Source organism: Engraulis encrasicolus, chromosome 8 (genome assembly GCF_034702125.1).
Source record: "Engraulis encrasicolus isolate BLACKSEA-1 chromosome 8, IST_EnEncr_1.0, whole genome shotgun sequence".
NCBI lineage: Eukaryota > Metazoa > Chordata > Actinopteri > Clupeiformes > Engraulidae > Engraulis > Engraulis encrasicolus.
The window spans coordinates 16,228,532-16,253,531 of NC_085864.1; the positions used below are offsets into that span (position 1 = coordinate 16,228,532).

The window sequence follows — 25,000 nt, forward strand, 5'->3', positions numbered from 1 at the left end:
GAGCATCTCACCAGAGTGTTATTTCAGATGGAAGAGCACAAAATGCCTGAAATCACCTCACTCTGAGATACCAAGCAATTGCTGACTTTTTGGGTACAAATCATGACTTTTGGTTACCTTAGTAAAACCCACTTTGGTTGATAAAATTTGAAACGGTGCATGCATACTGTATGGTGGTGCATAGGCCTTCAAGCTTTTATGATACATTATGAATAAAGGGGAAAACGTGTAGCTAATATTTCAGTGTCTGTACAATAGAAACAAACAACTTGGCCATGGCACCAACGAGGCCCACTGAGAGAGGGAGGGAACCTTGTGCGCGTAGGCTACTCTGAAATCGACCTTGCATGTCAGACATTCAGTATCTGCAATGAATGTCGCGGATCGACATAGCAACAGAAGACACATCATTATTCTGCAAAGGCTCAGTCAGTTTTGGTATAAACTTCACACGACTTACAATTACATGCTACTGCTGAAGACATCTTCACACTGTAGGCTACGATAAGCGCCACAAAAGATGGCTAATTTTGCTCAAAACAATGACAATTATATTGCATTTAGCTAATCATAACGCATACGGAATCAGTGATGAACACAAGGCATTCGAAGAATCCACCGAACAAAATCATCTAGCTCTAATCTGTGTATAAATGTCTGTCTGTGTCCTGTTTCTAGTTCAGTGTTAGACTGAAATAGTGCTAATTTTGTCACCATATTGAATTTATTATTCTGCGCGTAATTTGGGTTTAAAAAATACTGGCGACGCCAGTAACGGTGACTGATATTGACTTACTGTCAATACTTCCAAACATTTTTGGGTGAAAATATTTTCAGACAAACAGCAATGAATGGCAAAGATACCCGTATTTGTAGGCGAAATGCCTCTCAACTCAACTAAAATATATCGATGAGTTGAACTGCACCCAGTATCAGTCTTCCTTTTGAGATTCTGGGATAACGTTACTAATGAGCTGGATGTTGCAAGTCTATCTAATCAGAGCGCGAGATGGTGGCGCCAGGTGGAGTACAAGGAAGCTGCTTTAAAGAATAGTGCCAGTCTTTTTTTTTCTCAGGTCAACGGCGTCACCTACCAAAGGATGACTTTTGTTTCACGACTTCCCAAACCTATGTCGTTTGGACAGGCAGCATTTCTCACGTTTCCCGCCTCGTTCACACAGCCCATGGCACATAAAACAACCCCAAACACACCGCTGCTTGATGTGTTAGACATTGATTGGAAAGTCTACAAAACGATGCCAACGTTTGTTGTTTCTTTCCTCGTGTGTTACTGATTCTGCATAGGCTACCTGTCAAAAGGAAAATACGTGGACAAACAGGATTGCTGGGGCCCAGCAGACAGATATCTCTTCGTAGGAAGAGCGCCTGAACTGCAGTGCGGCATCCTCCCTTTAAGTCTTAAGAATAATATTTCATGAAATTGATTAATATTTTATTCACGTCTGACTTGCACATTCAGCCCTTTCGCGTTAGACTCGGGTAATCTCGCCAAATCCTTGTCAGACAGAGACATGTCTTAGAAGTTTCAGCCATATTTACAGACAACAATAAAACTGACAGTCCACGCATCGGCTCCAGCATGTGATGCTGTAGATCACTCCGAGTCTTCATCACACTCCTATTAGCGTGGCGGCACATGCCTATTTACCATGTTACTTGGGGCATGAGGCCGCTTGTAATGATACTCGACTGCAGTGTACGAGCAACGATAACGCACGCGTCAGAAAAGTTTGACAATGAAACTCACCCCTTTTGAACATGATGGAAGCTGTTATGTCGGGCGATGTCCGGTGCTGATCATCTATTCTTGTATTCCACTGTGAATCAGCTCTCGTGGCTTGGAACTGGCCGCATGCAAAGTTGCAGAGTTGACTCGGAGCAGGGTAATAAACGCCTCGAGGTCTCCTACGGACCCGTCCAGCTCCCTTTAGAAAGCTCGGGGAAGAGTTGGTGGTAGATTTTCATACGGTGGACGCACAAGAGGTCCCTTCTCATCCCGTGGAGTTAAATTGTTATGCTGGACATTTAGGAGTCTGTACGCCACACCATACACATATTTTACCTCAAAACACGTGCATTTACAAAAGCCTGTTAGTCCCGCGGCAGAGGCACCATCTAGAAGATGACCCACAATATGCGCTTCGTCTCCACACAAGCGCAAGTGAATAACAAAGCTGTTACACAATTGTGCAAGGAAAACACTCCGTCTGTGTCCAAACAGCCAATGCCCTAATCGGTCAAAACCACAGAGTACATTCCATATCGATACATACTCAGACCTGGACCAAATGATATTGTAGGCTATCTGTAATATTTGAACAGCCCACCTATTCCTTTTCTTCTTTTTATGCCCTGTGCCGTTAAATCCTGAAGTGCCTGTACCTGCGCATCCGAAGATTCGCCGCGCAAAAATGACTCTGTAGTTCCAGCGGCTACGGGGAGGTGTCCTGTCCCTTCTCTCTTCCTACTCAGATCCCGCAGACGAAAACGTTTGAGGTGGAAATAAAATGTTCGATCCCCTTGTCCTTTACGCGCCTCTCGGTGTCTGCATGGTTTTCCAGGACGGAGCCTGACAGAGGTGGTGGTGGTGGTGGCGCGGTGCCGTCCTGCCGTGTCCTCTCTGACAGACAGTGGTGCGCCTCGCTGGTATCCAGCAGAGAGCCTGAACTGCGCCGGTCATCCGTATACACTCTATGTGCGCCTTTACGTTGCGAGCAGTGGGCTATAGGGTGGGCTACAACTTTCAAAACACTTAAAACATAAAATGAACAGGGCGATTAATATATGAAATTTGGGCAAGGATAAATTAATCGGGTTGCGCATCGGACAAATGCACCTGCCAAAATCAGTCTGGAGGTTAGACATGTGGTGCAGTAGCCTTCTTGGGTAGCCTAGTTTCTATGTTTGAAAAAAAAAAACCCCCACCACCTCCGCCTACAAACACAAACAAACAAACAAACAAACAAACAAACAAACAAACAAACAAACAAACAAACAAACAAACAAACAAACAAACAAACAAACAAACAAAAAACCCAACAATACACGCATAAATAACACAGTCCACAGGCTAATACAGATGTGCAAGCTCCCAAAATTAGCGCATAAAACAATAACCATGGCTTATTCTAAGCAGCCGTTTGCTCTTCTTGATGAACTACCTCATATAGGGACAAATTGTGATAGCAACAACCGTGCCCATTGGCTGATGAGTGCAGTAGGCAGCTTATTATTTTATAATGCACCAACACTGACTCAAGCTGACTGCGTATTGGTCTCGCCACAGTAGGCTATCACACCTCGACAAGCGTTGCCCTAGGCGTCTAGGCCTAGGCTAATACATTTAAAACGTGTAGGACGTATAGGCGTGTGTTCTTCTGAAAATACAAATGGAAGACACCTGTAGGTAGGCCTACTAGGTATTTCCACATGACTGCTTTACATGCATCTAATCATTATGCAGAACAAAGTTTTATATATAGCCTATAAGGGACGTGTAATCCCATGAGAGAGTGGATCAGAGTTCAAATTGACTCACCCTGACCCCCCCCCCCCACACACACACACACGTTTAATATAATTTCAACGAGAAACTGACTAGTGGTGACATGCGGTCCAACCTAATAGTGACGCATCGATAATATCCGAAAATACATGTTGAAATTATGATGAACAGAGCCGTTAAACTTATTAGATCAAAATACATTATGACTTCGGCTGACTAAAACAATAACTGTCTGGTCACGACTGTGCTGGGAGCGGAACAAATCCATTCCCAGATTGCGATTTGTGTTCGATTACATCGGTGATGGATTTTCTATATCGGTACTCTACTCATACTGTCTTTACTCTCACACGTGTTTTGATGTTGAAAACATGGCGGCGCCCTCATCTGAAGTGCAAGTTGCTGCTACCAAAAGAGCAACCGGTAGGTAGATTATGAATACTTAATAAATAAATGTGCCATAAAATAACATAGTAATGAAGCAGAAATATCGTGTTGTTGTTATAATTTCATGCCATGCCTTACTCGACGTAAGAGATCCCTGTATTGCACAGCTAACGTTTGCGTCACCTGTCAAGGCAATGTGAACATCATTGTTTACAAATGTAAGAAGACAATAAAGTCAAATTTCGCCTTTTCGACTCGTAGTACTGGTACTGAGAGATGTCACTTTTTTTTTGTTTGTACACATTTTGTGAACAGCAGCTCGTGGGCCGAGGCGAGTGGCAAATCAGATTCCAGATGATATCCTGACGGACCCAGAGTTACAGGAGGCGATTCGAGCCCTTCCAGCCAACTACAACTTTGAAATCCACAAGACAGTTTGGCGAGTGCGTCAAGCAAAGGCAAAGAGAGGTAAGGCATAGGCTCAGTTATGCTTCCTACTTGTGCCACAGAGTGAGCTTGACGCAGCCATGATGCAGTTAATTCTTGTTTATGCCCTGTTTTGAAGCACGGTCTGCGCGATGTCATTCCACGCTGAAACTGCCTTCAATACAAAGAGTAAACTAGACGTGTCGGTTGTTTTTTAGCATCACAGACTCGACGAGAATGAAAATGAAACATTAAATCTTTATATCACGTGCATGTTTGATCGCACTGGCAGCCACAGTAGTAGTTTGGAACAAAGAAGTGGCTCATTTGTCGAGGACGAAGCGGAATGTTTCCTCGACCTCAGAACCACTGTTCAACTGTCCAAATAACTTCAGCGTCGTAACTTGCAAGCGCATGTGTTGTCTTCGGTTCGTGTAAATAAATCAAACAAAAAAGCACGGGCAACTTATTTAATGAAGAGCTCACAGTCCGTAGACCGACGAAGGTTAGAACAAGGAAGTAGCGCTTGTTCTCGACTCGAGGACAGAGCAGGCTGGTCGAGAGGACCAATCAGAGACCTATTTTCGCCCTTTCACGCCGTCGCTCCCTGCGTCGAGACACAATTTTGGGGAGGTGCCCCAGAGTACCTGCGTGATGGGGGGGGCTTCACTACGTTAACTGCGCGGCTCACTGCATCATGATGCAGTGACGCTGATCTCGAGGCATAAACCACCCTTGAGGCTACATTCGTCTAGAACTGAATGGGTGTGTAGAAAACAGTGCAAAGAAGACAGTGCTGCACCGTTGGATTTGAAAATGGGATTCGTAAGCAATTGAGCTGAATCAAAACGCACGGAGAGAGCTAAACCATTTAGTATCCTAGCCATAGTAATGGTTTTAGTTTGGTTATGTGTATGATGTGGTTGTATTAAAAATATAATGTGCATCATATGTTTGTGCCTGAACATCCATGAAAGCGGAAATTAGATGTTAGCATTGTGGACAGTGTGTTTACAAAGTGCAGAAAGCTCGATTCTTATCCTGCCGTTCAGGAACAAGGGATAGCCTATGATTGAATGTGTCATAAGGTAGATTATAACACTTCATAGTAACTGAGGTGACATGCAGTGCTTTGTGGATGCTTTTGTCTTTGTTGTCTCTCTGTGTTGCATTGGATTATGGGACGACTCGCAATGTGAATGGTAGGCTTGGGCCACACACCAAGGTTAGTCCAACTCGCTGGGCAAAATTTTGTCTGCCAAGAAGGCAGGCGGGTGGGACTAGTGTGATAGGCAGGGGGAGCAGGGGTCATCAACCCGTCGATCTTGGGGCAGGAGGAAAGAAATTGAATGATGGGTAATAGGCTACAGAAATATTGAAATGAGTGCAGTAGCAGTCTGATTAGCGTTCATATTTGCGTCTGTATTCCTTCCGATAGGCCCACCACAGCTTTTCCCTCGTGTCACAGTTTTTTTTTCTTTCTTCCTGAAAAACCCCCCAAAACTCCTGCTTCTTACCATCTTTGAGCGCCGTCACCATGGCGAGGATCGACCGCTGATGAAGCCAAACTTCAATGTTGTGCCAGTTCACAGATTTTCTGAACTAGTTCAAGTTCAGTTCATAGATGCTCAAAGTGAACAGTTCACGTTCAAAGTTCCCAATTTTAATTGTGAACTAGTTCAAAGTTCAGTTCAGTTCTTTTTTTTCCGTGCAATATTCAAATAAAATCAAGGCCTACTTTTTTCACACCACGAGCTAGAAATCATACATTCTTTGAAACTGATTAGACATTTGCTCATGACGCTGCAATTGTGGGTTTCATACTAGAAACTTGCAGCATGCAGTACAGACAAGGTAGACCAGTTCTAACCTAGTTCAATGAAGTCTAGCATTTCAATAAATAAATACATAAATAATGTATATAACATGAAATATGTATATATAATTTTATATGATATTATATAGCCTATCTGTTTGTGTAGCCTATGAATTAATTTACATGAGCAAACAGTGGCGGATCCAGAAGGCATTTTTTGGATGGGCCAGAGTGAAGTTGGGGTGGGCAATCCCTAGGTGACTAAAGGTGAAAAAAATAGTTTCTTAGATGCAATTTCCTGCATTTTAATCAACCAGGTGTCAATGCTGTGCCCGACGCCGGACGAGGCACTGAAAAGACGGGTGGGGTCTGTCAAAGACAAACGTCTGACCACCCTAAAAAAACCCACAGAACCCTACTTTTGTTTGTTGAACGATTCCGTATTTCAAAGGACTGACAGGTTGGCAAGCATACAGTCCTGCGCTATTTGTGCACCAGACTACCACTTAATTACCGACAAACAAGTAGCCTACAATTTTTTTCCGTAGGCTACTTAATGCTGACACCGAATACCAATGCGGAAAGCTGTACCCCTAGGCCTACAATGCATTTTTTTTATAACTGTAAGATCGCTGCGCCCTCATATGTCGCAAAGTCACACAGAGGGAGGAGAGATTTCTCCTCATCATAATAGCCCAGCCCACACACATCCTCAGCCAAATTTGCCTACACAGCATCACATACGCCTACAGCAACAATTCAGTCCTATTCTAGGCTTATCTGTAGCGTGCGCAATATTTGGTAACCTTATTCACACGATTTGGGTAGCAAGGCAATTTCGGGAAAATAGTAGTGCACTTCATTGGTTTCTGAGCGGGTGCTCATCATTATTATTTCTTTCCACATGTTTGACAGGTTATCTAGGTAACAAGCTGCAATTTGTTGTTCTATCCCCTACTCTGCAAACGTGGTTACTCATGTGGCTATACGCTATTTTGCCGAGAGTGAACGTGCACACACATCTAATAGCGAACACATGGCTCATCATTTCTTTCCATATATTTGACAGGTTAGCACAACCAGCAGCAAAGAACTACGTAGTACTACAGTGTACACCACTGTCTCAACATGGCAAACTCAGATAATTCACCAGATCACTTCCAGCACTCCATCTGGCAATGACTAAATATTAGCCTAGGTGTTAGGCTAGCCTACTTTATATTGTGAATTCGTTTTGACTGTAATAATTAGCCATGCTAGCTCCCCGCTTGACATGCCACTGTTCCTAACATTGGCATTCAGCATTCATCCTTAAATTATTACAGATCCAGGACCAAGGTTTCAGTAGCTGAATGATAATGTTCCAACCTATATGAAAATATTCTTTTTTTTAAATCTCCCAAACGATCTTATCCTATACCTGACCAGCAGCATCCCATGAGCCTGCTAAATCTGTTCATTGGTTTTCGTTCTGAATAGCTTGGACAGCTGAGCTAACAACAGAAACAGCTAACAAGAAGAAACACTAATAGTACCGCAAAGCAAACCTCAGATGACAGACCATATCATCCTTCATCATTGCTAAACCACCATAAGATAAGTGGAAAGTCAGATTTCCTACCTTACACCTTCCTGTGGCTTGAAGGAAGTTTTCAAGAATGTCCAAGTTAATATCCATGATTAGTCCTATTCAGTGAATGCTTTGTAGATATGCCTCGAATGGATGCTAAGATGACAGGGAGCTATTAACTTCATGGGAGATGGCTACTCAAAAAAAAAAAAATCTGTTTGAGAAAAAAGGGACTCTGCCACAGCCCTTATATGTCTCTTACAAAATCTGTGACTCTGCTTCTCTACTTCGAAGCAGTTGTTTTATCAAACTTGTTTGGCAGCTGTGATTGGATTGCCGTGCAAACGATTTATCACGGCCAGCATAGAACGGACACCTGATTGGTTGACTGTAGAATGATGAGACGCAAGTCGCAAGAATGTGGATACCGGTATCCATTTCAGTAAAAAAGTTGGTATTTTTGTCTTACAATATGTATGTTTATCAGCTGTGGAAAGAAGTAACGCTGGTGCAAATAGGCTTATAGATTACTATAGTCAATATTTGATTTTATGATGCATACGAAATATTGTATTATGACCTTCTGACTGGGCGGGCCCAACAGCCAATCAGGGTGGGCCTGTCACACCCAGGCCCGCCCGTAGATCCGCCCCTGTGAGCAAAACTCTTGAATGAAGATAGACCTAATGAAGGCAAAAGTCAATTGCCTATTTTATATATTTTATATATATTTTTATATATTTTATAGCCTATTTTTAAGGAAACTTATGTGACACACTTAAAGCATGTAGTGGCCAAATGCATTCGCACCGGATGGATGTTTTAACTCAATGTGCCGTTTCTAATTCGAACAGGACGTTGTGGGTGTCCTTACTGTTTTTGCTGCGCAGGTGGTTTAAATGTTCGTAAGGATAATCGGTGTCTGTCTCAGTGCCATCCCTTCCACCAACTACATTTTAAATGCAGCGCTTGGTCAGGCTTGGTCTGTCTGCTTCTTGCTCTCTCGCGCGCTCTCTCTCTCTCTCAGACGCAATTCATCATGGGTAACGTTGTGCGTAAGCAGCTATAACTAAGCCTATGTTATTCAACTATTCTCAGCCGGACACTACGTTGCCCGCAATGCATTGCGTACACAGATGTCAAAAGAAATTCTCACTGATGATACAAGCGGCACCAGGGAGAGAGAGAAGGGGGGAACTTTCTCTCGTAGCGCTTCAAAAGAGAAAACAGATGTCACTCAGCTTTCAACAAATTCCAACGTTCATTTACAGTGATGTATGCCGTTCATGACACGTAATGTGAACTAATTCACGTTCAAGTTCCTTATTAAAAAATGTGTTGCGTTCAGTTCAACTTTCACGAAAAAATGAGCGTGTTCAATGAACGCGTTCTTCTGAACGCGTTCACGCACAACATTGCCAAACTTATACAATTGTCATGAAGAATGGGAGGAGGAATTCTTATGTACTTTAGTGAAAGAAATATGTGCATTTGTTGTGCCGTCAGCCACAGTCACTATCAAAGAGACACGTTTTGTCGAAACACAAGAAGCCTTTTAAAAAACAGTGAGTCTGTTAATGTGCAGTGCAGCCAAAAAGGGGGAGTCGTCTTATTTCCGCGGACAATACCAGCCTATTACCAAAATAATGTTCTCACTTTATCTAAAAAAATATTTGGCAATATCCCTCAACACTGCAACAGGGTGGTTGACGTGATGCCTTGTTTTTTCATATTTTCATAACATTGGTTAAAAACCTACAAAACTGTTATTTTTCCTCTTAAAAACAAATGTTAATGAAAGAAGATGTGGTACATTATGTTTCATATTAGTCTTAGATGAGAAGAAACATTTTTAAGATGTATGTAAAGGTTTATGTGTCAAATATCCTGCGGTGTGACTGTAACATTAATGAAACCTGGGATATAATGTATATAAATTAACCAACAACAGTTTGAATAATGTATGAAGCATTTGGCATGATTGCATAAATATTAACTTTATAGTAAGATATGTGAAGTTGAAAAAAAACTCAAGACAGTAATGGGGGTGGGAAATGTGCGTGTGGGTAGTAGTGTGTGTGTGTGGGGTGGGGGTTAAAGGAATAATAGTATAAAGAGCATGGGGGATATGTTTTTGAAGAATATTAATAATTTTATTGTATCTTACAGAAATATCACACCCAAGGATGTCACACTGCAGGGCACATTTCCCCAAAAATTAGGCGAAATTCCACGGACCACTAATGCCGCGATCACACCGCCTGAATTGAAAGAGCCACAACGCTGCTGACTCCTGCCTGGAAAGCACTGGTCAGGGGCGTTGAACGCGGCGAACGATTCAACATGAAGCGTTCGGCCAGGAATCTCGACCAACCGAAGCACGTGTTTAGAAAAATGTAAAACATTCCATTGGCTGCTGCCTGCTGCTGCCGAGCTCATTACATAAGATGAAATTCAACTTTTGACGCCCTCGACTTTTGACGCCCTCGCCTCTAGAAACGCGTTTGCTGCTTTTCACGCTTCTGCAGCCTCCTCTCCCATACAAAGTCAATTACTTCCGCATCTTTCCACGCGTTCAACGCCGGCGGTGTGTTCGTATGATAAGAGCTTTATTTTTTCTAATTTTTTCCCCCAATTTTTTCCATCATTTTTTTTAGGAATTGGAACAACTTTTTTTTTTTGCGTTATGCCCTTAAATGTCAACCACCCAACAAAACAGAATAATGGTGAGAGTTTTACCCTCTTCACGTAATGAAAGCTAATCAGATGTCTAACAATGTGGTGCTGATGGACAGCGCAAGGGGGGAAGAAGTTGCAATGCAAGTCGTCATTCAGCTTGGTTGCGTTTGGTTTCGTCAGTCCAACGGTAACATTCTGGATGCAGAAAATGAACAGAGATTTGGCAAGACAGCTGCAGCTTGCCGTCAACAAAGCATTTTGGATAAGCTAATATGCGATAGGCTAGCCTATCTTTAGCCTACTGGACTGTTTGCCTGTAAAGTTTTGCGAGTATAGAATATGTTGCACCACACGCAGGACGGCCCGGCCTACTGGCGCCTGTCACCATGCAGGAGTGAGCAAAGAAAGGGAAATGGTCTCTATGTATTTGTATTTAAATGTTGAGAAACAAAAGCCTCAGCTTTTCCAACTAAATAAAAGCAGCATTTGCAATAAATAAGTTTCCTATGTGGAAGAAAATGAAGTTTCAAAAACCTTTTTTTGCCTCAAAACATGAGCCTGAAAGAGGGGTTGAGGTGGGGGTCATCTTACATTCAGGGTCGTCCTATATTCGGCCAATTAGGCTTACAGTAGTCTGCCTACATGACCATGTTCAGTCATACCCATCACATTGACTTCCATAGCACTACAATAGTTGATATTGATAATCATATTCAGCTAAAATAAGGCTAAACTGAAAGCCTTAGCTTGAGACAGTCTTGACTGGATTTTTAATTCTGTCAATGTTTCAAGAGGTAGATCTTGCTTGCCATCTAGGCATAGGTTGGGGGATCTCGGCCATAAAAAGGTTGGCGACCACTGGGCTATAGCGTTGTAGGGCCTCCCTTACTGGATATCACAGTGGAAAGCTAATTTGACTCAAAAGTGGTAAATCACAAAAGGGAAGTAGGCTACCTTCGATGCATTGCTTTTATCCATACGAGATGCCAATGAAGTAGCCAATGAATGGTTATTCTGGTGTTGACAGAGTTTAATCTAACTAGACTGTTTAATTTAACTTGTTGAAATTACAGTATATCACGAAAGTGAATACACCCCTCACAGTCTTGCAGATTTTTGAGTATATCTTTTCATAGGAAAGCATTACAGAAATGTAACTTTGACACAATGATTAGTGACCTTTTAACAACATATATAACCGCTTAAATTTCTTGTTCACTCAGAAAAAAACAAAATACAGCCATTAATGTTTGAACATGTACTCACAAAAGTGAGTACACCCCAGATTAAAATCCGGTAGAGAAGGGGCTATGTTGGCTCGAATCGTCTCGAAATGAAACGAAATGAAAAGGGATGACAAGGGAGGTCATCAGTGTGCGTTTCAACCTGTCTTTGCATTGAACTTTTACATTTTGAGTCTGCATCTGGCTTAAATAGATTGGTGTGCGATTTGAATGCAATCCTATGGAGAATATCATGATCTGCTTCAGTAGTCACAGTGCATGTTGACATGCATGTTTCTTTTAGGTGTATTTCAGATTGCCAATGTTGACAGCATTCATGCATCCCCAAACCATGTCAGTCCCACTACCATGCTTGGCTTATGAGAGGATACACCTTTTTTGTAAAACTCACTTGTTTACCACCACACATGCTTGACACCATCTAAAGCAAATTTGCTTATCTTGGTCTCTTCAGATCACACAACATGGTTCCAGTGATCCATATCCTTGGTCTGTTCATCTCTCTTGAGACCAAGATAAACAAATTTGCTTTAGATGGTGTCAAGCATGTGTGGTGGTAAACAAGTGAGTTTTACAAAAAAGGTGTATCCTCTCATAAGCCAAGCATGGTAGTGGGACTGACATGGTTTGGGGATGCATGAATGCTGTCAACATTGGCAATCTGAAATACACCTAAAAGAAACATACATGTCAACATGCACTGTGACTACTGAAGCAGATCATGATATTCTCCATAGGATTGCATTCAAATTTCACACCAATCTATTTAAGCCAGATGCAGACTCAAAATGTAAAAGTTCAATGCAAAGAAAGGTTGAAACGCACACTGATGACCTCCCTTGTCATCCCTTTTCATTTGGTTTCATTTCGAGACGATTCGAGCCAACATAGCCCCTTCTCTACCGGATTTTAATCTGGGGTGTACTCACTTTTGTGAGTACATGTTCAAACATTAATGGCTGTATTTAGTTTTTTTCTGAGTGAACAAGAAATTTAAGCGGTTAAATATGTTGTTAAAAGGTCACTAATCATTGTGTCAAAGTTACATTTCTGTAATGCTTTCCTATGAAAAGATATACTCAAAAATCTGCAAAACTGTGAGGGGTGTATTCACTTTCGTGATATACTGTATATCTTTAGAAAGGCGTTGTTGAATAATTAGGTCTACTATCTCTGCTTACATTTATCACTGAAGAACAATGTCACTGAAAATATCTTTTATGCAATAATTCAGTATTTTGTCATATCTCACATCCATAGTGTTGTATTGACGTTGTTAAAATGACATTTAGTGGTGTTTAAACTGCAAGTTGCCCTTTAGGTAGTGGGCCAACATTAGTAGCCTTTTTTTGCCTTTTTGTGCCTTTTTTGGATAGGATGGTGTGATATAGGAACAGGAAATTACTAGGAGAGAAATGACCTTGGGTCGTAATAAAACCTGGCAACATGGCATCATGAGAATGCATTTAAATAGTCTTTTTTTTTGACCGGAGATATATATTTTTTTAAAGCAAGTGTGATTTTCTGCCCACAAAGGAGAATGAAGCAGTCAAGAGCATGTTTATTTGCCCATTTGCACTTAAACATCGTTTTAAGGTCTGGTTGTGAAGTTTTTTTATTTAGTTTAATTTAATTTTAATTAATTTACTCAAAAATCGCATGGCACAAAGATTTGAAAGGTTTATTTAGAAAGATTTATTTATTTATTTATTTATTGGTTAGTTAATTGATTGAAGATCTTTTTCACTGACCGGAGATGAAGATGTTTTGAATGAAGCAACCCACGCTATATATTTGACATTCCTTTGTGACCAAGCCAAAAAGCTCATGTGGCAATAAAATAGTAACTTTCCCTTATTGCTGAAGGAACACAAACTGATGTTCCATGATGCCTCAGTGTTTTTGTTTAATCGTACAAGATACACTATAGATAGACTATTGTGTTCCTGAATCACATTATGACAGATCAAGGATCCACATATTTTTGTTGGAATGGGGGGCTTTTAAAGCCCGATTCGCCCGAGATAATATTACCTATGGACCCCTGGTAATTCGCAATTACACCCGGACCTCCGTGATTTCTCGGGGCACATTCGGATGGGATTAATAAACGTCTGTTATTTACTCAATTCACAGACATTACAAGGGGGTACAGACGGCGCGCCTATGTGAAATTACCCCAGGACATCTGTGTTTCGCCGAAATACAGTAGGTAATTCGCGGCGGAATTATTACCTCACAAATTGCGGACATGGCACATTCGCACAGGACTAAGAACTCAGACATTCTCCGTAATTATTCCGAATTACCGGGGGTCCATAGGTAATAAAAGTCCCGTCCGAATCGGGCTTAAGATGAGGACTGTGACCTCCGTGAGGTTTTCCAATATTAAAATGGAAGAGAAATATTTTAATGAGACCTCTGGCATGAGAGAGTATCTGCACTTCAATATCCGACCTTCAGAAGTATAAATGGGAGCACTCATGATTATGTGGTTGCATCAAAGATATTTGTTTCCTTGCCTCTGTCTCGCAACATTCTCTATTAGAATCATTTTTTTTATAGTATGCTGTTTCACAGGTTCATGTAAAAAAAAAAGCAGCTTGGAGTATATGGTTGTATGGAAGGGTTTGCTAAAACATGTCCACTCTGCAAAATTGATAAGATACAGAATCTACCCATACATGTATTATGAAATTGCTCTTTTCTCTAAAATGTACTTAAGTAGTTTTCTAGATGAATATTTCTTATTATGATGCTGTGTTGCAACCATCTTGCTGTTTTGCTGTCTGATTTGATACAGAGTGATCCTTGCAGTTGTCCCACCCTTATTAGTACTGTGGGTGGATGCCAAGCAGAGAAATGGGGAATCTGGATCAATTTGACAGTGGGCAGAGAGATGATCTCTGCTCAAAGGTCACGCTATGGAAACAAGAAACATGGGGAAACATGTGGGGTCGGTAAAAAAGAAAAAAGAAATCGATGGCCATTTGTGCAGGGAAGAGCTGAACATCCTAGTAACATGAAGCTGTTTTCTTTTTCCATCATCCTGGCGAGCAACACAGTGATGATGCCTTTTTAACGCGTTTTCAGTTTTTCTCATTAGCAGTTCATCCTGAATAGCATCACATCTTAATGCATCGCTTTCAAAACGACCGACGAAGTGCTGCTAAAGTACGGCTCAAGTACTGGTGCTTCTGCCTTCGTTAAAAATAAGTCACGCTGGTGCAATATAATTGAGCTATGATAAAGTAGCGACAAGGATTTTGGATCCATAACAAGGACACTGATTGACAGACTGATTGAAGTGAAGAAGTAAAGAGAGCAGCAGGAGCACTTTCTAGACGTGAAGAGAGCTTGCAATTTTAATAGCTGGCATTTTGGTGATCCAGCATGAGATGTTTTGTCAGAGTTTTGGTATGACTCTGCTTTTAAATGTTATACATTTAAATAGAGAATGTGCACATTTTTTTGTTAAAACACATAATAGACTGCTAGCTTTTAGATGTTAGATTGAATACCTACTGTCTGAAAGTACCTGAAGAGTTTGAGTGCTAAATCCTGCACCTCATTCAGACGTGTAATTTTTTTGCCATTTTCATTTACTGACAGTATAATGTTTCTGGTTGTAATATCTCAGCTAGTCAGCAGCAGTCCTGTCTGCGGTGGGTTGGGGGGCTGAGATGACTCTGCAGGAAGGAACAGCATTGACCCAGCAGCGAGACAGCCGTCTCAGGACACTTTAAATTAATAACAATGGCGAGAGAAGGGCAGCAAAATTGTATTCTGTTATAGGGCACTTCCATGTCTAGCTGCAAGGAGACTGAAATTAAAAGTCAACCCAAACGAGACATATTTGCAAATCATGAGTTATGATGCTCGGAATGGTAGCCTAAATTTCTGTTATTATACCCATTCGAGGTTTTGGAACATTTAACCGCATTCCATGTGGTGTATTTGCATGATTGCACTATACTTGGTGTGATTCAAAGCTTCCGATTATAGCGATAGCTTTGTCATCTCAGACTGAATGATAGTTAGTCTGTATCCTCCTCATTGAAAAGGTAAGTAGAATAAAATATATTAGAATTAGAACTGAATATAAGCATCTAGCTCAAAGTGCACATAGCCACTGTACTAAAGAATAGAATAGAATAGAAATGATCAAAACTACTCTGCAATAAACAAAGACACGGTTCATTACCTATTGACCAGTAAAAGACCAACGGCTGACTTAAGTAGGCCAGTGCCATCTTGGGTGCCCATAATGTAGAGACAGGTTGTGTTCTTCACACTTTTGGGTGCTCTCACTCGAGACGCGAGTTCCAACCTGCCTGTCTGATCCACACCATCAGAAAGGTGACAGTTGACAGGCACATGTTCTAATATTATCCATCCCATCTCCTCCATTCACACCTATCTGCCTCACAGGCTTCGGTGAAAAAAGATCACAGAAATTGGGAGAAGTCTGTTAAAACGGCAACCAAAAGACAAGTAAAAACTGTGATGGATTTGGCACTCCATGGTATTGCAGCAACAGATATAACTATAACTATAACTGGTAATTCAGAATGGTGGATTTACATGGGTGAAAAGTATACATTTCCAAGCCATTAAGAATAAGATAAGATTTAGAGATAAAGAGTCATGAAAAAACAAGTTTTTGGATGGGCAAAAAGTCCCAAATTACCAGGTTCACCAGAGTAATGTTGTGTAGGTGTCAGCACAATTTGCATCATTACATAAATGGTCAACCAAGAGCACTTAATTGGAACCCAAAAAGTAGACAAGGCTTCACAGTCCAAGAAAACGTCTCTATACAATACTATAAAGGTGACTCCAAAATTTGCATTGTTAAACAAAATACCAACCAAGGGCATTTTCTACATTCGTGAATGCCATGCCAAATTCTCGACAACATGCCATACGCAGCCAGGCTCTGGGCACTGCCAACATTTCAGAGAGTTCCTATTGATTTGAATGACAACAAACAAGTGTTTCATCCTGTGTAGCACTAGCTTTAGCCGGTGGTTTGTGGGAAATAAGTCCGTCCAGTGTGGCTGTGTGGTCCGCAGGCTTTTCAGGTGAAAGCGTTTCCCTCCTTTTTTTGTTGTGATTTGTTTTCATTAGAACGAGCCTCAGGCCTCTCAGGGCTTTCAGTGTCAAGGAGCAGCTTATCGACTTCACAGCACCTTCACACTATTTCTTGTGCCTTTTCTCTCTTTCTTCCTTTCTTTCTACCTTTTCTTTGTCGTCTGTCCCTCTCTTTCTTCCTTTCACCTTCTCTCTCTCTCCCTCTCTACTCCCCCCTCTCTCTGTCCACATGGGTCTGTCTCGTTCTCTCTTCTCTCTCTCTCTCTCTCTCTCTCTCTCTCTCTCTCTCTCTCTCTCTCTCTCTCTCTCTCTCTCTAGGTCTCTCTTTGTCTGTCACTCTCTCTCTCTTTCTAGCCCTTCCTCCAGCTTTCATCTGTCACCGAGTCTGTCTCCCCCTGAAGCCACTCTATTTCTAATTTGAGTCAGGCTAACAGTGAGTAGAGAGGGAGTGGGCGTGATTCAGATGTGTGTTAGGAGGCTGACAGGCCATTGTCTCTCACCACCACCTCAGCTCCCCCATCAGTAATGCTGGCATTTGCTACATTACATTTACCCAAATATCCACTTCTCCGGCTGTTCTTTTTTCCCCCGGAGGCAGTCCCTCCCCCCCCCACTATTTTTCGCAGAGCTCTCTATTAAACTTCATCAGCTTTCCTTCAACTGTGAATTTTCTAACTGACAGTCCTGAAGATTAAGCCGAGGGGCCGGGCAAGGTGGAGAAATTCATCATGTAGTCTGTTTGTGTAACTCTTCCTCCTTATCTGCACTTTCCCACTATTGCGAGTTATGGGCCTGGCTTCAAATAGGGTGTCTTTTTTTGTCTTTTATTCTATGTTTTTTTCTTTTCTTTTCAAAGCGAGCCTCAGATCTTTCGAGATAATGAAGCCTAAATACATCACACAGGGTATCTCTCATCAAAGCTGTCTTAATCTCGTTCCTTTTTGCAGCCAGACATGGCAAGACACCCCACTCCGTGACTCGTTATTGTTCCCATGCCTTGATTCAGCTCATTGTTCGGAGTGATTATATTTTCTGGTAAATGCTGGCTATGTTTAATCAGCTCCTTGTAAATAGAATAAAATCGGGGGGCTTTTTTCATGATTTAACTTGTTCAGCTTTGAGTAAAAGAGGGGAGGCGATGGCTATCTCCCTTGAGTGCTAATGGATGTTGAAGTCACACTCCCACGTGTAGTGTGTAATATTTTTTATTGATTATGGCCGAGGATAGGGCAGCATAAGGTGTAGCATTGTAGACGGGTAGTGCACACATTCTCCCTATCCCTCTTTCTCTCTCTCTCTCTTTCTCTCTCTCTCTCTTTCTCTCTCTCACTCTCTCTCGCGCTCTCTCGCAATTACGCTCCAAGAAAGGCCTTCGTTGCCACTCTTGGTTGCTCAGTCTTGCACAACAAATTGTACCTGTGAAGGAAAAGTAAAGAGCGCTGGGGGAGCCGGAACTGATGGAAACTCAACAGACCTGCTGCAAGAGTCCCGCGGGGATGCTCGGAGTGGCCGTGCTGTGTGTTTGCCAGTGTTTAAATAGAAGGGACTCGATTTGAAGATGCAGTCCTGGATTATGTTGAAAAGTTTTGTGGATATCCTATGCTTGCGGCCAATCAATGTTCTCTTCCTCGCGTCTGTGGTCCCGAATCATCCTTCTGATTAGCTGTGCGATCAAACTGTTTAGACTTCTAAAATGTTACTGTTATAACCAGTTTATTGGTCCTGCATGGTCCATAAAGTTTTGGCCAATTCTTCTAGCAAGTAATTTCACACGGTAGACGGCCTTTTAAATGTGTACCACAGTAGCATAACTAGTTTAGATCTAGTAACTGTCATTTAATGTACTGTCAATCGGATCAACACTTTATGCGGCTCTATAAACACTGAAGAAATTTTATCTCTTATATATATATTGGCAGGGCCGCTGACAACTTTTGCTGGGCCCGGGACAAAGACACCTGAGAGGGCCCCAAACCCAATCAATGCAATGTAATGAGGATCCGATTCTGGGACCCCTCTCTCCCTGGGCCCGCGACAAGTGACCCCTTTGCGTAGTTGCGTTGCGTTGTTTTCCCCTTTTTGTGTAGGCAATATGAGCACCCTGAGCTGATGCAGGGCGTTGTGAGTGAAATTCGTGTCACGTTGAGTCGGTTGCAGAGTGTGCACATGTCAGTGTGCTCATTTGCACAACACAAGGCTACTATTTGTGCAGATATGCAGATGACATTTCATTGCAGTGATGGGAAGAGGAGACCTGGGAATAAAAATGTTGGAGCAGCAGCAGTAGTGGAGGTCGTTTAAGTAATCACTAGTTTCTGCAGCTAAACTATGGCACAAAGCAGAGTCGTAGATGGAGCAGAGTTACCCCATGCGTTGGTCTCTGGGCACATGGTTTTATAATATCCTCGAAGTTTCAGAGTAAACCAATTTTTGCCATATGTTTGTTTGTGTTGGCATGGTTAGGTTATGTGTACTAATTCTGTTCTTTTTTTGCAACTTTCATTTTTATTTGACAGTTTTCATAACATTCACAATTGTTCCCCTCTAGATCTTTAGACATAAAAATGCCACATATCCACACTATGAAATCCCCATATGAAAGATTAGTCACAACACAAGAACCAACAAACAAACAAAACAAAAACAAAACAAAAACATAATAAGGTTGGCTGTTCTGTTGTCCTGTCACAAGTTACCATTTAGTAGCAGTAAATAATTACACAGTCTGTTGAAATTGTGTACTTTAAAATGCACAAAAACAGTTATTTTATTAATTCCTCTCCGAGTCCTCTGATGCTCTGTCCCGAATGCTATGTCCCGACTCCTGAACCTTGTGAAGGCTGCACAAAACCGAGAGATCAGAATGTTTGACCATATATGGACGCATCTTGCCACCATTTTTCACAGCAGGACCCTATAGCAACGATATAGCTTTTCCTATACATGACTCTGTCCCAAAGTGTTGCCATTCCATGAATTCCTATTGTAATTACCAAACGCTTTAATTAGCGCTGACGCTGGTTGACTTTTTTCGGTGGATGCTTTCGGCAGACTGTTTGGCAGCTGACTGATGAGTATTCTGCTGGAAATTGAGTTTTATGAACTGAACTGCATTCAATTGAATAGTAATTGAAGTGCTCATTTCATTGTTTGTGCTCTGATGGAATGGTAATAGGCTGCTTACTTCTATTTTTCTGAGCCAGTGTCTGGGGCAGGTCTTTGGTTACAGTTCTCATCCACTGCATTTATAGGGGGGATTTCAGTGTAAATGGGATGCCAGGGCAAGTCACTGAAGCCTTGAAGTGTCAGTGTGTGTGTGCGCGTGTCTGTCTGTCTGTCTGTATGTGAGTCTCTGTTAGGGTTTTCAGGCCGACCAGAATGGTGCCGGTGCCAGTGCCCGCACCAGTTACGTTCAGCACTAAACTCCTATATCTGCGAATCGCCGTGTTCATACCGGGCTCTGAACTTTTCGGCACGTGACTAAGTGACCCAGATGAACCGGCTGATGGTCACGCGGAGAAAAACCAAGAATTTTGCGGTTTGCATTGCAAACCAACTTTCCAACCAACTAATATCTGTGGCATGAACACGACGGTCGGTTCGCGATTAGGTGCGGGAACGGGCACCGGCACGGTTCTCAATCGGCCTCAATGCACCTTGTGTGCGCTCCTCATGTACGTGAGTCACAGTTTGCATACACACACACACACACACACACACACACACACACACACACACACACACACACACACACACACACACACACACACACACACACACACACACACACACACACACACACACACTCACACACATACAAGCCTCATCTACCAGATAATCTTCAGCATTGGCATTCATTCGCACTCTTATGACATTTATGCTTCTGCGGCTTACAAATGCGGGTATACTCGGAGGCCCGGCCTGCTCTTTACTTTCGGGGAGCTTGTCGTTCACCGACCGGATGGATGGACGGAGCGATTTGTCAGCCCAGGCTCCGGTGAGCTCAGTAACCTTTTACTGTTAATAAACTCGCCCTTTCCCAGGTAATGACCTGTCTGTGTCCGCCTGCGTCTGTCTGCCTGCACGCCTGCGCTAAAGCAAGCCAATCCTTTAGCGTTTCATCAGTAAGTGAGGGAGAGAGAAAGAGAGAGAGCAAGACACACACCACACACACACACACACACATATATGCACATACACATACACACACTACATGCATAGCACATACACACAATAAATATCGTGAGATACACACACACACACACAATCGCCATAATAACACACGAGTGGAACACACACACACACATACACACGCGTGCACCTACACACAGGTTATAACGTACACACGCCCCTCCATCCATCAAGTTCTCACGGCCACCTCTAACTTTGCTCCCGGGCCCAGATGGATTGCTTGTTTTCTCTAATGCTTTATTGCCTAGTTCTCCCCAGCTGCTGTCTGTTTAGCCAACTCCACACCTCTCTTTAATAAATGAGGCCGGTCTGGTCCTTCCATTCTCTTTCCTCTCTCCGTAAGCGCTTACCTGTGAACCTCCCGCGTTCATATCGGGCTCTGAACTTTTCTGTATGTCACAGTTTGTTGTTACCCAGATGAACCTGCTGACGTCCATGTTGTGGTCACGGTTCACAGGAAAAAACAAACAAGTTTACACAATCGCCACATTCTTTGTCTGCCTTCATGCCTGAGATAAAGGTTTTTTTTTGGTTGCATCACGAACCAACTTTCGCGAACATGCCGGTTGGGGTGTAAATAATATTTAAATGTATCGATGTATCGTGATATATTCTGATGATTGAATAAAAATCGTGTTGTATCGTGGGGCATTCTTAAGTATCAAAAATAATCGAATCGCTGGCCCCTACTTAAAGTAATTGGGGGAAAAAAAATGTATAGTATCCTATCGTGGGGCATTTTTAGGTATCGAAAATAATTGAATCGTATCGCATCGAATAATAAGATATCAATATTGATTCGTGTCGTCATGGAGGCTGTGATTTACACCCCTACACGCCGGCCAGTTCAAGATAAAGCGTGGGAATGGGCACCGGCGCGGTTCTCTGTCCGCCTGAATGCGCCTGCTGGGGAAGAGAAGAGATATTCCAGTTTCCTCATTCCCCTCAAGGCGTTGTGAACTCCTCTTGCTTACACGGTTCTTCACTGAAAAGCAGCAACAGGGGATTGAGTGTGGCCTGTTTGTTTATTTGATTGTTTGCTTCAAGTAGGCATAGGGCATGGATTGAACTGTGTGTGTGTGTGTATGCGTGCGTGCGTGCGTGCGTGCGCGCGTACGCGCATGTGTGTTTGTGTATAAAGCCACAGGTGCATCTGAATGGATTGAAAGATCTTGAGGTTTTTTTGTACAATGATAATCTGTCATTAACATAAAAATGGTTTACATTTCTTTGCTCAGTTTGAGTAACTGTATGGATTAACTACCGTATTATGTTATAATGATATGTTAGATCAATTTGGTAGGAGAAGGTACCGCACACTCTTGTCCATCGTGCTGCAATTTGGTGGACGATGGACAAGAGTGTGCGGTACCTTCTCCTACCAAATTGATCCTGCACCCGCTACCTGCACCTCGAAACCTCTGGTGTGCGTTGGTTTCCTCCCTCAAAATAATGATATGTTAATCATATATATTTTTTTACATGTTTTTGGGTCAGTTACATTTCAGCAGTAGTACATGTCAGGGCGGTGCAACGACAGCCAGTGCCACTATTGTATGGAGTTTTATTTGTTTGTTTTTAGTGGACTATCTATAAAGCATATTGATCGCAGCCTATCAACCACCAATTAATATTGAATTAAATGGGCATTGGATGCCGTTGCGCCACCTGACGTTTGAGGCCAAAAAAAGTATTTTACTTAAGCTGTGGCTGTATACATAACCAGGCAGAGACACTGTGACTGTGACGCACGTCACCCAGTACTTGCCGTATGCAATTGCACAGTTTTTTCTTTCAATAGCGTGATACATTCACATATATTCATTCATTACATTTTAAGCGCATGCCTTATTTTTAGGCCAGTAATAGCAGGAAAACTAGCGCAGTCGATGAAATGTGACACAGAAATCAGCCGCTGGCAATTTCTGACATTATTCTAGAGCATCATGCCTTCTATCCCTGGCACCCGCTGCACTGTGTTCTGGACCTCTATTAGAGAGGGGGGGTGTGTGTGTGTGTGGGGGGGGGGATTGCAATTGCAATGAGTGGCCTGGTATTCATAATGGCACGTTGGTCGGCTGCCCTACACCGCCAGGAAAGCATGCCAGTCAGAAGGCAATCGGTCTGTTACCAAGACAACAGCCCCTCAAATGCAGCAGCCACCACCAGTCTGATGCGTGTCCAAGTACTGTACTCGGGCGTACACACACACATGAACACACACACACACACACACACACACACACACACACACACACACACACACACACACACACACACACACACACACACACACACACACACATGAGCACACACACACACACACACACACATGAACACACACACAGTTGCACACACTGAATATTTCTCATTGTTTTCAAACAGTAAGGGGATATACTTTGTAGTTAATGATTTTTGCCTGTAAGGTCATTGGTTCCTTTAAAAAAAAAAATCAACAGGCTGTTGTTGGTAAGCACTTGCTGAGTGTTGCTGGTATGTTTTCGCATCCTTTTCATTATCGCAAATGAAGATGCCCTTTTATTTTGAAAGTGTTTCACCAATGGTAGAGTGTGTGCGTGTGCGTGTGCGTGTGCGTGCGTGCGTGTGTGACTCACATTGGGGGAAAATGCCTAACCAGTGGTGTATTTGTAACACTTATTCATAATTCATAAGGTCATGAGGACATAAGTTGCATTTTATTATGAATTCTGGACATGACTAAAGTAGTTAAAATGTTGCGGCTGGTGCGTGTGCGTGTGCGTGTGTGTGTGTTCTAGTCGTGTGTTACCGTAGCAATTGTGTGTGTGCATCTCTCCATATTTATTGTGTGTGTGCGCGTGTGCGTAAATGAATGGCAATGCTGAAGATTATCTGTGAGATGAGGTGTGTGTGTGTACGTGTATGTGTGTGTCTGCATGCGTGTGTGTGTGTGTGTGTGTGTGTGTGTGTGTGTGTGTGTGTGTGTGTATGTGTGTGTCAGGCTGCTCTGCTCCGGAGTGAACAGTAGGATATCATCTCCGGTCCGGATGGCGGCGTCTCCGGCGTCTCCGGCGTCTTCACTCTGGAGAGACCGTTGCCATTTCACACTGGCAGATTAGTGCGATATGCCCACAGTCGACTCACACCTCTTACCTCCTCCGCGTCGCCCTCGCTCGCTGTTCCCATTCCCGCTCTCCTTGGGTGTCCGTTGACGTGTGACACACCAGCATCATCGTCGACATGACTGACTGTTTGTGTCCTGTGCTCCTGTACAGTATCTGATCGAATTGCCACATGGGATATAGGCTACCGCCACATGCTATGTTGTGTGCCTGTGAGGGAGACTAGTCTAGTCCAGCCATTGAGAAAATCCAGTCATCTTTTGTTTACTCCATTCAAAGATGTTAGATAATGGATGATCAGAGCAAGACACTTTATGGTAGTTTATGCGTATGGTAGCAGAGTATGGGAGCAGTTCTGGACAGGGTACAGGGTACCGGGTAGTGATTACAGTCACTTTTGCAATGTGAGGTTACTTTAGATGGCAGTGTTGATCCTACAAGCTGTTGAGAATAAATGGAGTTCCCTTAGCGCTGTACATGGCGTTAGCGCACATTTTATGCAAGATGCCAGCCACCAAATACCTCAGAAAGAGAAGAAGAAGGAGGGTTCAACGCCCCCTTAGGAGACCAAACATAAGCTTTCTCCTTTGCATTTGGGGTATCTTATTAGGGCCTCTTACTAGGAGCATTATTGGTTCCGGCAATTTCGGTTACCGTATTTCCACACACTGGTGCCGAAATGCTATAACAAGGAATTGCCAATGTCATCACAGCAGAGCATGGATAATCAACGGTCGGCTCCGACAAAAATAGAGCCCCCCCCTAATCAGCAGCAAACATCTGAGACATCGGTGCTGGTGTGCTTGGTTGCATTGAAAACAGTGGAATCAAACTTGTGTGCGGAGGCCCTTACGCTACTAGAATTTTTTTGGGAGAAAGCACACACTTTGGTCGCACTGAAAGGGGTGGGATTCAAACTACTTCTATGCCCGTGGCCTTGTGGTGAGTTGCTGATCCACATTTATT

The 25,000-nt window shown here is 42.7% G+C and overlaps 2 protein-coding genes across 3 annotated transcripts in view; one reads left to right on the forward strand and one right to left on the reverse strand.

Annotated features, from left to right (window-relative positions):
• Positions 1–2,537, reverse strand: part of rtn4rl1b (reticulon 4 receptor-like 1b) — a 271,253-nt gene extending 268,716 nt beyond the window's left edge. Inside the window, exon 1 of the mRNA XM_063204337.1 lies at positions 1,769–2,537. Within this exon, the coding sequence (XP_063060407.1) occupies positions 1,769–1,781 (13 nt within the window). The 5' untranslated portion in view covers positions 1,782–2,537. The remainder of the gene's footprint in view (positions 1–1,768) is intronic.
• Positions 2,538–3,886: 1,349 nt separating this feature from the next.
• dph1 (diphthamide biosynthesis 1) overlaps positions 3,887–25,000 on the forward strand; it is a 173,898-nt gene continuing 152,784 nt past the window's right edge. Inside the window, exons 1-2 of one of the 2 annotated variants that reach the window (XM_063205054.1) lie at positions 3,887–3,949; positions 4,229–4,381. In XM_063205054.1, coding sequence (XP_063061124.1) covers positions 3,898–3,949; positions 4,229–4,381 — 205 coding nt within the window. In that variant the 5' untranslated portion in view covers positions 3,887–3,897. The remainder of the gene's footprint in view (positions 3,950–4,228; positions 4,382–25,000) is intronic. The other variant, XM_063205055.1, reaches the window with a different exon arrangement.